Source organism: Embiotoca jacksoni, unplaced genomic scaffold, assembly GCF_022577435.1.
Source record: "Embiotoca jacksoni isolate LCO1_2020_lvr unplaced genomic scaffold, fEmbJac1.0.p SCAF_90, whole genome shotgun sequence".
NCBI lineage: Eukaryota > Metazoa > Chordata > Actinopteri > Embiotocidae > Embiotoca > Embiotoca jacksoni.
In genome coordinates this window covers 132,865-150,058 of record NW_027185448.1, presented here as the reverse complement: position 1 = coordinate 150,058, position 17,194 = coordinate 132,865, and the positions used below count along the sequence as shown (strand labels likewise).

Here is a 17,194-nt window from a genome sequence, read left to right as displayed (position 1 = left end):
AACAATCATCCATTTAAAATTGACATATACGGGACTATTTCTACAGTCTTTCATGTAATCTTTGGTGTTTCTCTTCCTCCAGGCAGCAAACAGAAGGTTCCTCCATAAAATGGTAAAACTGGAGAGAAGTGCTGTTTTCAGGGTAAAACTCAGGGAGAAAATGTTTTTCCGTTTACTGTCGTCCCAAGATCTGAAGGCCTCGTTGGATGGGTGAGTAGAAAACTTTCTATATGAAGTTAACACCATAAACTGTATATAAAAGTGTTCATAGCTTCCAGGTCTGACAAATGAGGCTAATTCTGAAGTCTCCTAAGGTGTAATACCACCAAGCGCCACTAGGAGTTGGCTTCAAAAAAGCTCCAGCTCCATAGACTCCCATTCTTCTTATTAGTTTTTTGGCGGTACATCTGAAAATAATTCGTCATTATTTATATATAAGGCCTCACAGTGACCTTGAACTTTGGCCTTTGATCACCAAACTCCCATCAGTACATCCTGGGTATCAAGGGAATGGTTTTGCCAAATTAGAAGAAATTCCCTCAAGGTGTTCTTGAGATATCGCGTTCACAAGAATGTGATGGACGGTATACCTGAAAACATGATGCTTCCAGCTCTGTGTATCACCGGAGGCATAAAAACAATCAATCAGTTATCAATAAGAGTTCTGTACTGCACCAGCGCCGGCTTCCTTTTACTGCCAATACTTCCAGCAGCCAGCGGTGAGGAGGTCGAAGGTCTCCGAGTGCTCTGTAACAGCCGGAGTGACGAATATGCTAACGACGCTGCTGCGTGAATACAAATCACGGCGGATCAATCTGGCAGCGTTCCGTCGCGCTCATCAGTCAGAGCTGAAAGAAAATAAATTGAGAGTTCACGACCCCTGCGGAGGTCAGCGGTCAAGACGTTGTTGTGGAAAGTTTCCGTCATAACGGCAGATGATTGAGACGTTTCTGAATGTGATGATCGCATCGACCTTCGGGAGGAAATTCTAATGTGTGAGAAGAAAAACAACGAGTGCTCGGTTTATTATTAAACATGCAGTCGAGGGTATTTAATGTCACACAAAAGTCGAGATGATGAGTGCTACTAATCGAAATATACCTTCACGGAAACTTTCCACAGCAACGTCTTGACCTCTGACCTCCGCAGGGGTCGTGAACTCTCAATTTATTTTTTGTATATTTATTTATTTTTCCTTTGGATGAAAATGGTACTTTTTAGCATTTTAGATGTTTGTTTTGGTTTTACAGCAGAATTACTGCAGGACTCACTCTCAGTGGCCGTGAGCAAACGAGCAGTGATAACAATCCTGTGCACATCTAACCCCGCCCACATCTAACCCCGCCCATCTATAACTCCTGTTTTGTCAGGATGTTTAGACCATATCAAATAATAATATCAAAATAATGTTGTAGTGTTATAATATACTCATACCTTATTGTACTTTTAGATAAATTCTGCTTCTGCTGCGCTCGTCTTCTTTTTCTTCATATTTATTGGGAGTCTCCATCGATCTGCGGTGCCGGGTGAAGTGGGCGGAGTTAGAGGTGGGCGGAGCTAGAGGTGCTACAGACCGAGTTTGCAGGTGATCAGAGGGGAGCATGTTAACATGTGTAGCATCACAGTGAAAGGTGTTTCCACAAAAAAAGGAAAATCCATCAAATGTGCTGAAAAATGAGTGAGAATGATTTGAGGATATTCAGATGAAGACTTCAGTGAAGTTAAAGTAGTTCTCACACTGCGGTTTATTTTCAGGAGAAGTCCCAGTGTTCATTATGTATAAACTTAAAAAGCGGGCACTTTGGATAAAAGCATCCACTACGAGCGCAGGAACAGGTGGATGAAAAGGTGAGCGGAGAGGTAAAGGAGCGCTGCAGAGCCCTGAGTGCACAGAGAGGCTTTCCAAACGCAGAAAAGAGACGAAGACGAGCGCTCTCGGGCGGGAAAAGATGCGGGTGGAAACAATCGGGAGGCGAAGTGAGGAAGACGAAGAGGAGAGTTCGGTCGGTGTAAAACGTTTGGAGGGGAAGGCAGAGAGGTGAGATGAGGACGAAGCTGAGCTGTGACGTAACCGAGGGGGAGGAGGGCGAGGAAGATGAAAGGAGGGAGGCAGATAAATAGATAGGAGGACTTTTCCTTGGAAAGTGAAGACGAGGACTCAAAGTCCTGACAGGATCCGAGTACATTTAAAAAGCTCCAGCTGAGGACGGGTGGAGAGAAAGCTGAGAGACGAAGGATGGGAGGACGAACGAGACAAATTTAAGTTGAAAAAGAGCAAAATATTCTGAAGGTGTTGTTACCAAAACGAACGTTTTACGAGAGACGTCTCTGATTGGTCGGACGGCGCGCAGACACTCAGATTTAAAGTTCCGCAGCATCTTTCTAATTTCAATTTAAATCCTGTGAAATTTGTCGTGGAAATTACGCATCGATGCTCAACACTTACTTCGATCATGTTTTTTAGCAACTGGAAAGTTTCTAATGTGAAACGTATTGGAGCCATTTTTGTTCGACCCCCCGTACAAAGGACCGCGTTGTTTTTCCTCTCACACGTTAGAAGTTCCTCCCGAGAGTCGATGCGATCATCACATTCATAAACGCCTCAATCATCTGACGGAAACTTTCCACAGCAACGTCTTGACCTCTGACCTCTGCAGGGGTCGTGAACAAAAACCTTCACTTCATACCCAGGATGAACTGATGAGAGTTTGGGGGGCAAAGGTCAAAGTTCAAGGAAAAATCAGGAACTTTGACATTTTCATAGGATTTTTTGACATTAATTAAGAATTTTACCAGAACTTTAACATAGCGCCTGTGTACACAGTTAGGATCAGCACCATGGACAGCACCTGGCCTAGAAACGGACTCTTTACATAACATATTTCAAAACTCACCACCTTACAGCCCTGTCCAGTTTCCACCTTATAAAGTAATCCTTCTTGTAAATAATGAATTTATAAACCCGGTATGAACATGAATTATCAATCAACGAAGGCGATAAGTGAAGTTCAAACAGCGTTTTCACAGGCAGCAGCAGCAGCACCGCGCCCTCTTCTGTGATTTACGACATCAACGTCTTCGTCTTTATACCCTCATTCTATCACTGCAACGGGAGGCTGACTCCGTGGGCAGGAAATCTTTTCAGGCCCACAGTGTGACAGCACTATATAGTATCAAGGAAAAGGTTTGCCCACTGTGGATTTATGACAAGACGATGATGAGCGGCGCGCTGTCACCACGCAGCAGAGCCGCCTCTCTTCCTCCTGACGTCCCCCACACACGTTTGAAGTAGAAAACCTATGAAATAATCTTTTTGTAATGACTACCGTGCTTCTACAGCAGAAGAATGTTTTTGAAAACCAATGAAAAAAACATTTCAAGGCCACGTAAACGTTTTTTTTTCACTCAAATTTCAAAGGCAACGAGACTCCTTTTCTAGCAGCTTCGGTTTTGTCCACAGACTCGTTATAAAAGTGTTCGTTAGTTTTCTGGAGGTTCACCTGAAAATAATTCCTCATTCATTAGAAAATAAGATTCAAAAACACCTGTTTTGGGGGGCGTGTCTGTTTGATTGACAGGCCTGTGGTGCAGGCGATGGGGGATGAGGGGTGCATTACTCATCCCACCTCGTGCACCACAATATTCATCACCTTCGTCATCATGCGGATGTTTAACATTTAAAAACAGAAATACTTCGTAGATTGTCACTAACGATGCGAAGCCCTCTTCTGTCTTCCACGGCGTCCTCACACAAACATATAATGAATTAGCAACCGCGGTCGACTCGTCTGGAAATAAAGCAGAAGGATAATGAACGATAACTGGTGTCGGAGGGGGAGACGTGATTAATGATGAAAACGGGACGAGGAAGACAGACAGATATTCAATCGTTACGTTTGTGATGTGTTGATGTCACTTTTAATTTTTATTAAACACTGATTGCCCAAAGAAATTTGCGATCCTGTTGTATTACTATATTATTTGCGTTATTATTAACCCCAAGGTGTATTTATTTATTTATTGTTGTGTATATAGTTTGTGTGTATTTATACATGTCTTTATTTTTGTATCTGTCTATCTTATTTTGATTGTTCCTGTGACCTTTGACAATGAGACAAACACATCTAAGACCCTCCACATTTGCAGGATTTCAACTTCACTCTCGAGCTCTCTGTTATTATTCCATTTATTTCCATGACTTTTTAATGCGTGCAGCAGCAGACCGTCTGAAAGTGTCTTTATGATGACGGACGTTCAACCGGCGTCGAGTTTAGTCACTCAGAACAGCTGTAAACACTTTTTAGAGCTTTTAGAGTCGTCACATTTAGCTTTTCCTGCGTTACTCTTCTCCTCCGACTTGTTTGTTTTCTTGCTAAACGTTGGTCTGCAGCTGCAGCTCCAGTGTTTGGAAGCACTGAATGCTCACAGGGTCACAGAGGATCCAAAATGGGAAAGGTTCATCCTCTGGGGACAATTAAGTACTCGAGAAGCTTTCTGTTTAATGGCAATCTTTTTACTGTTTTTCAATGTCTTGTTTTCAAGAGAAAACATTTGGGCATAAACTAAAAATCTCTGGGTACCATAAATATCCAAAGAATATTTCATGACTTTCTATATCTCTGAGTCAGATTCTATAACAGACCTCGCTGTCCTCGAGCTCCGGTAGCAGTGGGAATGTAAATCTCTTGGGGATCAGACCAGCTGGGAAACGTTGAGGGTCGAAACATGAATGAATAAAACCCTGCTCCTCCTTCCAGCAGCTCCTCTTCACTGCCCCTTTGACCGAAGCCGCTCGGCTGCCGGCTGCTCCAGTTGAGCGGCTGTGCGGCCGACAGTGGACGTCTGTTTTCGGGCGCTGCGCTCCCAACTGGACCGGGTGGATATAACCGAGGGTGTTGCTGAAAGGAGTCCTTGGTTTTCGGCATTCAGTGGACTGAGAGAGGCTAAAAAACTGAATGAAAACTGGTGGATGTTCAACATGAGAGCAGGGCGGTCCTCACAGAAGGAGTTTGCCGGGTTGTGCTGCTGACCTCGGGCACCTTTTTTGGGGTTTGGACAACAACGTTCACCTCATTGGCTTTTTGAAGCATTTCAAGCATCTCTGTTGCTGATTTCCTGAGTTTGACACTCAGTTTGATGGGCGCCTTCTCATTGAGTCCATGAGGAGTAAAACTCTATTTCATCCTGGAGGTGTTTGAATTCGAACTCTTTCACGGCGTTAACAGTCAACACTTGAAAGTATTTATTATTTGACACTTACAGAGTTCAAATTTCATCATACTGTAAAGGTTTAAGACTTTATGACTACAAAATAACAAAATATTCATCATAAATTTGCATTTGATTAATATATGCAGTGTGATGACGTGTAATGAAAAATGCAACATGTATATTTAGCTTGGGTTGCGAGCAACAAGCTAATCACAGGCTGAGTTTGAGTGACATAAATCACGTTTCTAACTCGTACACTTCTGGTTTTGAGTCAGAGCCCCATTTTAAGTATCATTCTGTCTTCATTAAAATGGTCCAAAACAGCCTGTTTTAACTAAAGCAAATATCATTTGATTTGATTTGTTTTTGGCATCCATATCAGATCTCCTGATTATCATATCCAACACCAGAACTTTAGTTCAACATATTTATCCACAGTCCACCAGACAACGTTGTCTGAGACCACCTGATTGAAATGAATGGCCGTTGCTTGAGCTTTCTGAGTTTGCCTTCAGACTCCTGTTGAATCCTAAAGTGCGCTTGGAAGTAATAACAGCGAGGCGGCGAGAGGACAGATCGATGGATAAAGTCTGGTAGTCCAATCCGAAGTCTTATTAAACCCTGCTTTAAAATGCACACACAGACAGGTGAGTGCAGCGAGTGTGTTCGAGCAAACACTCTCGTGAATAAAAGATGAGGACAAGAAGCGAGTCTGAGAGAAGGCAAACTTCAAACAGGCAAAAGATGAGATTCTTGTTTCAGTCTCATTTTCCTAAAGGTTACAGGAAGTTGGTGTTTTTAATAGATGAGAACATACTTGAATTGATTTTCTACCTTCGTTGGTTTCAGTTCTGTGTGAAACTCGAATTGCAGAGATTCGAAGGCTGCTGACTCATCTTTTATTACGAGACAGAAGCACAGAGATAATGAAGAAAGGTATTTTTGGTGATTAAGGTGTTTTCTGATGACTTGACTTTTTGTTAAGTGTATATATATATACGACCATACTGTATTTTAGCAAGACTGTCCCTCGACGATGAACAACAGCGTCAGTTGTTCATCAAATCTCTCCAATCTCCTGTATTGTACCATCAGTCAACACCGATCTCTGACCTTCATCAAAGTCTCAAATACTGTTGTACCGCCCAGTAACACATCCATCAGGAGGATACGGCGTCGGCGTGTCACGGTTTTGTCTCGCGTCGGCACAGACAGCACAAAAAGTACTCACACTGTATGTCCAGGATCAAAGGAAGCGATCATGTGACTAAAGCCCAAAGGAGGATGTAAGACGGCGACTTTCACCCGGCAGAAAAGGGTTTGAGTCCATGAGAAAGACGCATAAATGTTTCATAAGAAATCTTTTCCAACTCTAACCTCCCTACGTTGTTTTGTTGGTGGCTCAAATTTGCCTTGCCTTTCCTCACTTACTGAATTGGGGTAACAGCAGGGTGGTATGGGGTTTTGTTTTGTTTTCACCCAATAGCTTTGTCTTATCATGAAGCTGATTTGTTCGTGAAGTGATTCGTAAAGGTTTTGGGAGGTGCTTTTGCTTTAAAGAGAAGTGAGATGTGTCTGAAAGCTCCAGGACTTTATCTTGTTGAGCATTGACAGCTCTGATGGTGGTGCATTCAAGGACATTCAAGCATCTGAACTCTTCTTGAAATGTTAACATGACAAAAAAAAACATTTTTACAACTTTTCCAAGTCTAATGAACATTTCTTAACAGTTTACGAATTGAAAGGTAGAAAGGTAGGAAAGGTAGAAGGCCATTTTTTTTTATTAAATGAGGACTTTCCTTCCAGATTGAGATGGAATTTAGGCTAATTGGGAAATCCAACTGGGATGAAGAGGAGAAATATGTGCAAGAAAAGTCAGGTTGCATATTAGATATAATTACATTAAACTTTAACACGGGAGTAAATGCCAGTTAAATAAACATGTCAGGAGGACGTCGAAGGGTTCTGGAAACACAGTTTGGTTGAATGGGATATTTAGCAGGACGGGAACAGGAGACTAGATGGTGCAGAGGAGGAAGACGCTCGGAGGAAGATAAATATAGGAGAAGGGGGAAAAAAGGAAAAACGAAGTAGTGAAATGTGTTTGATGCTTGAATGAATACAAAGATTTTATGGATGAGATGACAGAGGAGGAAAAGTTGAGGCTGTAAAAAGAGAAGAAGGACAATAGAGGAACACCAAAATGTTTTCGTACCTGATAGCTGAAGGTAGATTTTGGAAGCCTCTCCGTGACCTAAAACACAGGTGGAACGATTTGAAACTGTAAATTGACAGTTAAATGTAAATAATATAGTTACCGCTCTGTTTGATCCAGTAAATATGTTCATATCGGATCTGTTTTTCATCGTCATTCAGGTTAACGTTCGAGATGTCGTCAAGCAGAAATTATGATCCACAGTGATGATTTTAAAGATAAATTGACCCCTAGTGGTCATAAAGATAACGACAATCTGGTGTCGTAGAAAAGAAGTGACACAGTTCAGATGACGTCTATGTAGTTTGTGTTTCTCTGTGTTAGACAGGTTGAGTGAATCGTTCTGACCTGCGAACACCAGTTTACATCAGGGCCTCTTTTTCTTAATCCTCCATATTGTGTTTGTAATTCCTACTGACTGGTTTTACATCACTGCCTCCTCTAATCACGATAAACACTTCTTTTAATGAATCGTGGCGTATTGCGCCGACACACGTCGCTCTTATGAGTGTTATTAAAAACCTGTCAGCGTGTATTTGTATGATATATTTATCAACGAAATTCTGGCAGAGAACATACAAATTCTTCATTGTTAAATCTTAACTAAAGAAATGTTTGTTTTTAATTAGTGCTAAATTAAAAATAAAACTTTTGGAATCATTAAAAAAAAATCAACATGAGAGTGCGTCTGCAAAAAAATGTATCTTTTTTTTTTTTTTTTTTTTTTTTAATCTCCCACTCAGAAGTGACAGTCAGGTAACGTTTAGCAGCCCAGGAGGTCCGTCCATCTGCAGTCACAGATAAACGCCGTGTTGGACAAATCGCTGACAAGTCCGAGTAGTGTCAGTTCATAAAGTTCAAGAATTACTGTGCAGCTGAAATGTCGAGGCGGGAGGAGATATTACAGCACGGCTCAAGGACTTCATCATGCGCAGGACTCCAGGTCTGAAGTAGGGCTGCATATATTGTTCTGGGTTAAACTCCTGGACCGACTCTGGAGAGGCTGTTTAAATGCTGCAGGACTCTCACCTTCTTACACCGTAACACTTCAACTGATGATTCAGTTTCATTTAAAATATACAAACCACCATAAGAGCTGGTTTAATACAGTAATATATCAGGTCCAGTATTACAGCAGTCTTAACACGGGCCAGCGTCCATTCATTTAAACAAACTTCAGTTCACATCTTCTTTTAAAAAGCACGTAACACATCTTAACAGAAGAGTAGAGCAACAAATACTGACTTTGGATGCTAATATCATAAAAGAAAATTACTTTCTTTTGTCCCTTCATTTTCTTTGTTCTGTTTTGTGCGACAGGAACTAAAACGAGTGCTTTTCAAAATTAAAGCTTCTAAAATGAAAAACAGGAAACGAGACTGCAGACTCAAAAGATGGAAAAGTACAAAATGAAAGAGCAAAGTTAATTGTTTAACATGGCTATATTTAGCCAAACATACATTGGGTTATTTATTTAAACTGTCTATGGACGCACTAGTGGTGCCACTTTTTTCCATAATTTTTTTTTTCATTGGATTTAGTTTTTCTGCAGATGCCCCTATTGACTGTATATAAAAGTGGACAGAGCTTCCAGATCTAAAAAAAAATGAGGGCGATACAGAAGTGCCTTCAGCTGGGTCGTATGCCAGTTTGTTTTTATCACTTTAACCAAGAAGGAGTACTTAGTTTGAAAATGTTGCCCGATGGTGGTGATTGAAAACACCAAAAAACACGGGATTCATGCCTTTAGACATCAACCACAACAAGATGTTCTGCGAGCGTTGAGTCAGACAGACTAACGGACCGACCATCCTTGATTACGAGAATCGAAACACATTAAATTGCACTTTGCTGCTAAAAATAATTTCCCCCGTCTGGAGGAGGACGATGGAAGAGCGGGCTGAATGGGACATTTGGCGACTTGCAGCTTTTAATGGACATTTTTTGTGAGAGTATCAGTAGATGATCATGGCAGGGGGAGAAATGTCGGAGCACTCGGTGGTATTCAAAGTCCGATGCCCTGAATCGATGCTATTACCTGGAGTCAACAAGTGAAGGAGGCGGGGACAGACGTTGTGGATGGACAGCTGAGGCCGAATCCAGGTTGTGTTTTTCAGATGGACTTTTTTTTGTTAAGAGAATTGGAGCAACAGGCTTCTGTCGCTTCAGAGAGTTTCCTATACGTACTGTTCATCCCTCGCTGGTCACGAGAAGTTTACGTACAAGGACAGACCGTCGGGGACTCTGGGGGAGGACATGATGGGACGGCACTTCAGACTGTGGAGAGCTGCAAAGAGACAGAAACTGCATGAGGAGAAAATAGTGCATAACACTCCTCGGAGTCATAAATACAGACATGGAGTGACTTAAATTTCCAGAGAAATACAATTATCTCGAATGTCCTGGCATGAATAGATGTCCATGAGTCATCTGTCTTATACGTTATAATAATAGCACACTCTTCATAACTCCAGAACCTGTGTGAGAATCAGGCAAATTGTCTTTGGTCACAGTAATTCAGAAAAACTTATTTTTTTCTTTATCTGATTGAAAAATCATGAACATCTTTAATGTGTTTGAAGATCCAAAAGAAAAGTGTCATTCAAGAAGGCCAAATAAAAACAAATGGTCTCCCCATGAAATCTTACACAGAAAAAGGATTTTACTATATGAAGGATCCTTTCTAACTAGTATCAATGGAACAAAAAGCACAGTATGGGATCAGTGACACATTATAGTAATTATTTTTACTCCAGGTTGGGATTTTTGTTTTCTAAAATGAATCTGCTGTTTTGAATTAAAACTGAATTTAATTTTGTTGATAAAAAAAACGACAAAGTGTGATCAGAAGTGTTTCCCACTCTTAGTTAGTTAGTTGGTCATCCTGCTGCTCTCACACCTTCACGAAACATCCACCCTGAAACTACTGCAGTTCGTGTTGAAACACACTCACACACATGCAGGAGATAATCCTCCAGCCAGAGCTGCCAGTTTACATCATACGAGACTTGTTTGTGTCTGCAGGCGGAAGTTGTTGAGCAGACGCGTTGTGTTGTCTCGCTGTGCCGGACGCCCGAGGACACGCGAGCTGCTCCGCTGCTCTCATTTACTTACTGCTTTATTATATTACAACCACGACTGCTGGCGGCAGTGTTGTAGGTGAAGTGGGGGATGAATGAAGTACACGAAGCAGCTCGCCTCATCAGCAGACACTGAAGAGTGAGACACTGAAGAGTGAGACACTGAAGAGTGAGACACTGAAGAGTGAGACTCTGAAGAGTGAGACTCTGAGGTTTGAGCTGCGTGGATGAAGGTGCAGGAAGACGAGTAGAGCAGGTCGACAGCATCCAGAAAAATGGTGCGTTGTGTTTAGAAATGACCTCCAAAGATCTCACTCACTGGGAAGTGGTAGAATAGAAGATTTGCAGTATGCAGGTGCTACTGAGGTCTTTTAATTTGAAATGAATTCAGTGTAACTTCATGACTCACTCAGTGACCCTCATGGTTGAAATGCACTTATTGTAAGTTGCTTTGGATAAAAGCATCAGCTAAATGTAATGTAATGTATGTAATGTATGTAATGTATGTAATGTATGTAATGAAATGTATGTAATGAAATGTAATGAAATGTAATGAAATGTAATGTATGTAATGTAATGTATGTAATGTATGTAATGTATGTAATGTATGTAATGTAATGTATGTAATGTATGTAATGTATGTAATGTATGTAATGAAATGTATGTAATGAAATGTAATGAAATGTAATGAAATGTAATGTATGTAATGTAATGTATGTAATGTATGTAATGTATGTAATGTATGTAATGTAATGTATGTAATGAAATGTAATGAAATGTAATGAAATGTAATGTATGTAATGTAATGTATGTAATGTATGTAATGTATGTAATGTATGTAATGTAATGTATGTAATGAAATGTAATGAAATGTAATGAAATGTAATGTATGTAATGTAATGTATGTAATGTATGTAATGTATGTAATGTATGTAATGAAATGTATGTAATGAAATGTAATGAAATGTAATGAAATGTAATGTATGTAATGTAATGTATGTAATGTATGTAATGTATGTAATGTATGTAATGTAATGTATGTAATGAAATGTAATGAAATGTAATGAAATGTAATGTATGTAATGTAATGTATGTAATGTATGTAATGTATGTAATGTATGTAATGTATGTAATGTAATGTATGTAATGAAATGTAATGAAATGTAATGTATGTAATGTAATGAATGTAATGTAATGAACGTCTGTGGTGCAACAAAATGTTTGTAATGTCTTGTTGTCTGTATTGACCACAAACAGCTCACATCGTTACCACACAAATTAAACAATTAAATTAGATCAACAAGAAATGATGGGGATTTTTAATAAGAATAATATTTTTACTTCATGAAGAGAAAGAAATTCAAAGCTAATGTAGTCAGAGAAGCAGTTTTCTATTTAGATTGAATGAGTCTGGAGCTGAAGATGTTTGTGTTGACGACAGACGACTGTTCCTCAGTGACATCATCAGATTCCATGATTTGAAAGTAACCAAAGTTTCATTCTTCAGATCTGAAATAAAAATCAAACAGCTGAGTTTTTCTCTGAGAATGTGTTGAAATATTGCATCGAAATTTGATGCTTTTAACACCCTTCCTCGTCCTCGTCCTCCTCCTCGTCCTCCTCCTGCCTCCAGAGCTGCGGAGCTACGAGGCTGAGGAGGACAAGGAGGACGTGTTCTCCCGGAGAGCCTGTCCCGCTTTCCTGACCTTCAGCAACGCCGCCTTCCTGGCCGGAGTCACCGTGGAGCTGCCCTGCCACTGCAAACAACATCAGGTAGAAATATAAGTGTCTCTATGGAACATGAAAGTCATGATGTCACCAGCAGCTTTCAGAGGAAAAGGAAGAAAGTCCAACACTTTCTGGGTTATGTAACTCGTGTTCCTTAAATGTTATTACAAAATAGAAAATTGTCTCTGAAAAGATGCTCTGATGTTTTATTTCAGTTTATATCAAATATAGAAATATAGTCAATTAATGTGTTGTTCATGCATGAGATAGTGAATGAAGGACTTTGAACTCATGTTACTTATGAGGTATTAATGCATGAAGTAATTGTGTTGCACACTTGGACACAAATACAGAAACACAAGCAGGTGAGCTGAACGCGGCTTCATCCACTTCATCAGGGTGCAAATAGAAACATGCAAGGGTGGTGTCCAGCGTCCATTATGTTCAACATTACTGAGGCTCCCATTAAAGATTAATTCATGATAATTCATGTGACCTCACCATGAAGTGTCACCGATCTGTTTCACCTTGATTTTAAGTATTAAAACAGTTATATGCCATCATGTCATTCACAAAAACTCCCCTCAGGACCAACTCTAGTCCCGTTTTTGCCGACACCTTTTCACCCACTAATTTGTCCTGCGTGGTTGGTTACTAAGTGCATGATGCTGAAGGGAGTAATCGTGCACAAGAAGGGGTTCGCATGCAAGAAAATTATGGAAAAAAATGCCGCAACACAAAGCAGACTGAATCTTTTATGTCTATCTGTAAGAACAAAAGTCCAAGAAAAGAAACGGAGGTTTTAGAGAAGATAAGATAGCTAAATGCAGTTGAGTGTAACAGGAGAGAAAAAAAAAACGATTTTTCTCCCAAAACAACAACTGGAATCCATTTTATCGATCAAGTAAACAACTTTATTGACTTACAGCACATCTATTTTATCCTTCTTTTGCTCCTCGTGTCCCGCAGGTCCAATCGGTCGTGTGGTTCTTTCGGAAACATCTGGGCAGGTCCGAGGAGACCCAAGCCCTGACCGATCACCACGGCAACAAGCTGTTGGACACCAGTGAGGTGTCTCACAACAACGACCTGCGCAGTCGGTTCTCCATCCGCCTCTTCAGCCTGCTCATCTTCAGAGCGGGAACCAGCGACTCGGGCGTCTACATCTGCGGCTCCGCCCGCAGAGACTTCTTCTACGGCCACGACCTGGACATCCAGGAGGCTCGCACGATCAGCTTCGCTCCGAGGTGACGAGGTTACTGCGGCCTAAACGGGAAATCGGATGAATGCGTTAAGTCCAATCGACTCGCGCATGTTTTCTCTAAAATCTAAGAGAAACCTCCTGAGCAACCACAGACTGGATATAAAAGAGTTTGTAGCTTCCAGGTCTGTAAAATGGTTCTGATCCAGAAGTGTCTTCAGCTGCAATACCAGCGAGTGCCACTAGAGGTCGGCTCCAAAAAGCCTCCAGCTCCATAGACTCCCATTCAACTTCTCTCATCAAATACAAAGTGAACGTAGTATCGTCAGGTTTCCAATCAGATCGGTCAGATCCACCGCTGGCTCCTCCCCCAGCTCGTCCAAATATGGTCACTTCCTGCTTCAAACCGCTCCGAACTAGCAAAGATGGTGACGGACAGAATCTGAACTGGAGGATTCATAACGGCTGTTGACAAATTTATGGGTCACGAGTGCTGCTTGTTGTCGCTTGTTGTCGCTTGTTGTCGGTTCCTTCTAACCCTCGACTATCCGCTGCTTTGCTCCCAGACTCGCTCCAGAAAATATGATGAGGAAAAGAGAACAGAACAAAACCCTCGGCGCCTCTCAGCCGCTCTACCGGGTCTTCACCAGCTTCCAGTCCTGGTCAGTGTGTGACCGCTGCGGGACGCCGGGGGAGCAGGTCCGCGTGGGACTCTGCTACGTCCACTCCCGCTTCCTGCACGTGCGCTACAGACGGTCCAATCAGACGGTGGCGTCGTGCGGCTCGGGGGCGGTGCCCCGGGCTTTCGGCCAGCTGAAGCAGAGCGGAGCTGGAGCCAGGTTGGAGGTGAAAAGCTGTCAAATGCCTTGTTCTTCTGAGGCTGTGCTCTCTTCCAAAATACAGTCTCTGATGGCATTTCTCGGGTACAGGTGAGCAGGTACAATTTTAATTTAATGGATGTGTATTTTTAGGTTTAAGAGAGATGAAGCCTCACTAGCATCACTTGGAGGATGCAATATTGTTCACACCAAAACCATACAAGAGTGCTGTAGGGAATAAACAATGGGTTTTCTATTTGACAAGACAAGAGTTGACAGCAGTGCTTGTGGCTCTCTGAGTTTTGCTTGTAAAGGACCGAAGAGTTGTTCAAATAGAAGTTTTGTCCTGACAGAGACATTAAAAACAGGAACACACAAATCATCATAAATCTGATCAGAACTCCAGCGTTTGTTGGGTCACTGCGGTTTTCAGTTTCAAACGTAATCCGTCTCTGATATAACGAATCTCTGTTTCCTGTGCTGTAGGCCCGCCTCCCTGCCGGACAAGATAAAGGTCTCCTACCTGACCCACCCAGTGGACACAGTCCTCACCATGGGGTGCCCCGGAGCGCGTCCTGACATGGCCGTGGGCTGGGACCGGCAATCCAAACCCATCTACCGACGTGAGCACTTAGCGGGGGGCAACCTCAGCGTCGCGACCCCCCGGCTGACGATAGACGTGGGACATCACCTCGTCTTTCAACCGGCAAAACTTGAGGACTCAGGTGCTGTGATGACACGACCTCCATTAGACATGTTTGATGTTATCCTGCTGTCCAACATCACCACATTACTTTAAATAGATATATAATGCGTTCAAATGTTGTCCTATTTACTGCGTACATGAGAAGAGTCCGTATGAACGGCGCCCTCTTGTGGTATTTACGACGTTGGAAACTCAAACTTTTCTACCAGCCTCGAGTTCACCAGTTGTGACGTGTTTGCCGACGTTTACAGAAAGGTCAGAGGTCATGGAAGTTCATGTTTGGTTGGATGTTCAGCTGACATGTTTTAACTTTAGTCACGTAGAGTTTGTCTTCATAATTCAGATAATAACCTACGTCTGAGGAACATGTTGATCTTTCTGACAGCATCATCTTTTCCCTCCGTGTCTTTGTATTTCCTGCATTACGTTGCCGCCCCCCCCCCCCCCTTAGCTCGCTAAATTGTTAGCCTGTGTGGCTTCTGGACGCCGTCCATGTTGCTGTTGCCTAGCAGCGCTCTTTTTACAACTTAACCTCTTGAACGGCAAACATACCGTAAGCACGACTTCCTGTGTTGAAACCACGAGCTCACGAGTTCCACTTGTACGCAGCAGTAGCCACGTTACATCATCGGCATTGTGTCGGTCTGATTTCGTCCGTTCACGCCGCTTCCTGTTTTAATTGTTCGTGATGTCTCCTGTTGTCCTTTCAGGGAAATGATACAAAACCGATATCCTGGTTTTACCCGACTCAAACTGTCCAGGTGGATTCATGTGTCTGTCCGCGCTCCATTGAGCTTCCTTCCAGTCGTTGCATCCTATTGGTTGTGTTCCCTCGGGGTGATTTAGAAACCGTCGGAGCAGCTGTTGACCAATCGACATCGACGACCGTGTGATGCGTGTTGTGCAGCGAAGCTCATCCAGCCGAGACCAATGGAGACGGTCCTCCAGCGTGAGCAGAGTTTAAACGCTGTGTTGGTTCATGACCGCTGCAGACATCTTTTAAAAAAAAGCTCTGAGCTTTACTCCGGCTTCAATTCCTTAATATATGCCAGCATTGCTCGAACTACTCGTATGGCTTCATCTCGGTCTACCGCCGCCGTCGTTGTAGCTTCATTACGAAACAAACGCTTGACTTGTAACGTCATCGTACTTATCTACGTCCGCCGGTCACTGATTGGTTTGTCCTTCGATTCCTTCAACTGAAGCTGTGAGCGACGGGCGAATGAAATAAAGCTTCTATGCAAAATATGTATCTGCATCGACTTTTACCAGAATACGCTTCAAGTTTGGTCTGAACACACCAAAATTCATTTGTGGAGCCTTCATATTTCATATAACAGGATTTTTATATAAATATTATAATATATATACTCAACCTTTTTGTAGTTCAATGCAGTTTATGTTTTCTAATTTATCTAATTTATCCTGAAATACATATTCAGGTACCTACTTCTGCTGGCTGCAGGGTCGCCGGGCCTTCCAGATCCAACTTCTGGTTTACGCCCACTTGGGGCGGGGCCATTCGGTGATGTCACATCCTGACTTCCCGATTGCTGTCAAGATGGTGTTGAACACGTACGCCGGCATGACGTTTTTGTTTTGTCTGCTGCTGCTGGGTCGAGCCCGATGGAGACACCTCAGAGACAGCCAGGAAATACACCACGAATAAACTCCGTTACATCGACGCTGTGGAGTTACTCTCAACAATATTATTCAGTAACAAAAACAGCTGATGAAAGGTAACATGAGAGGAAACAATAAAAGTTAGAGAGAAAGAAAAGCAGAGGAGAATATGGACTGTTTGGCAGTTCTACTGTCGTAGCTTTAAATGATCAGCGACGCTGCCGGAGAGAAGATGGAAGAAAAAGCTAAATACTACATTTCCATGTGCATAATTACAGTATACACTTTTATTTTGAAGGTCTAAATGCCGGCTTGAAGCATGTATTCAACCGCCTTCTTCTAGACTTTTTTTTTTTTATAGATATATAGATATAGATATAGATATAGATATAGATATAGATATAGAGCGTACTTCCTGCTTTGGAACCAAATGTTGTCCATGTATATATTCTTATTAGTTTTCTGGAGAATCTGAACTGGAGGCTTCATAACTGTAGTTCATAAACCACTGTTGGTTGACGCATGATTGCAAAACATATGATTATAAATGACATCATTTAAAAAAAAAATATTTTTACTTTTTCCTTTGCATATATTTATGACATCTTTATC

At 41.9% G+C, this 17,194-nt stretch overlaps 1 protein-coding gene across 1 annotated transcript; it reads left to right on the top strand.

Annotated features, from left to right (window-relative positions):
* Positions 1-145: 145 nt before the first annotated feature.
* Positions 146-16,628, top strand: LOC138193621 (Ig-like V-type domain-containing protein FAM187A). The gene is made up of 6 exons (XM_069141756.1): positions 146-210; positions 12,140-12,279; positions 13,204-13,481; positions 14,002-14,364; positions 14,740-14,978; positions 16,402-16,628. Exons 1-6 carry the CDS (start codon positions 207-209, stop codon positions 16,626-16,628), a joined length of 1,251 nt encoding a protein of 416 aa, XP_068997857.1. The 5' UTR covers positions 146-206.
* The last annotated feature ends 566 nt before the right edge of the window (positions 16,629-17,194 follow it).

Coding starts and splice junctions, on each gene's coding strand:
- LOC138193621 (XM_069141756.1), top strand. Junction 12,280..13,203: donor GCCACTGCAAACAACATCAG/GTAGAAATATAA, acceptor CGTGTCCCGCAG/GTCCAATCGGTCGTGTGGTT. Junction 14,979..16,401: donor GGCAAAACTTGAGGACTCAG/GTGCTGTGATGA, acceptor ATACATATTCAG/GTACCTACTTCTGCTGGCTG.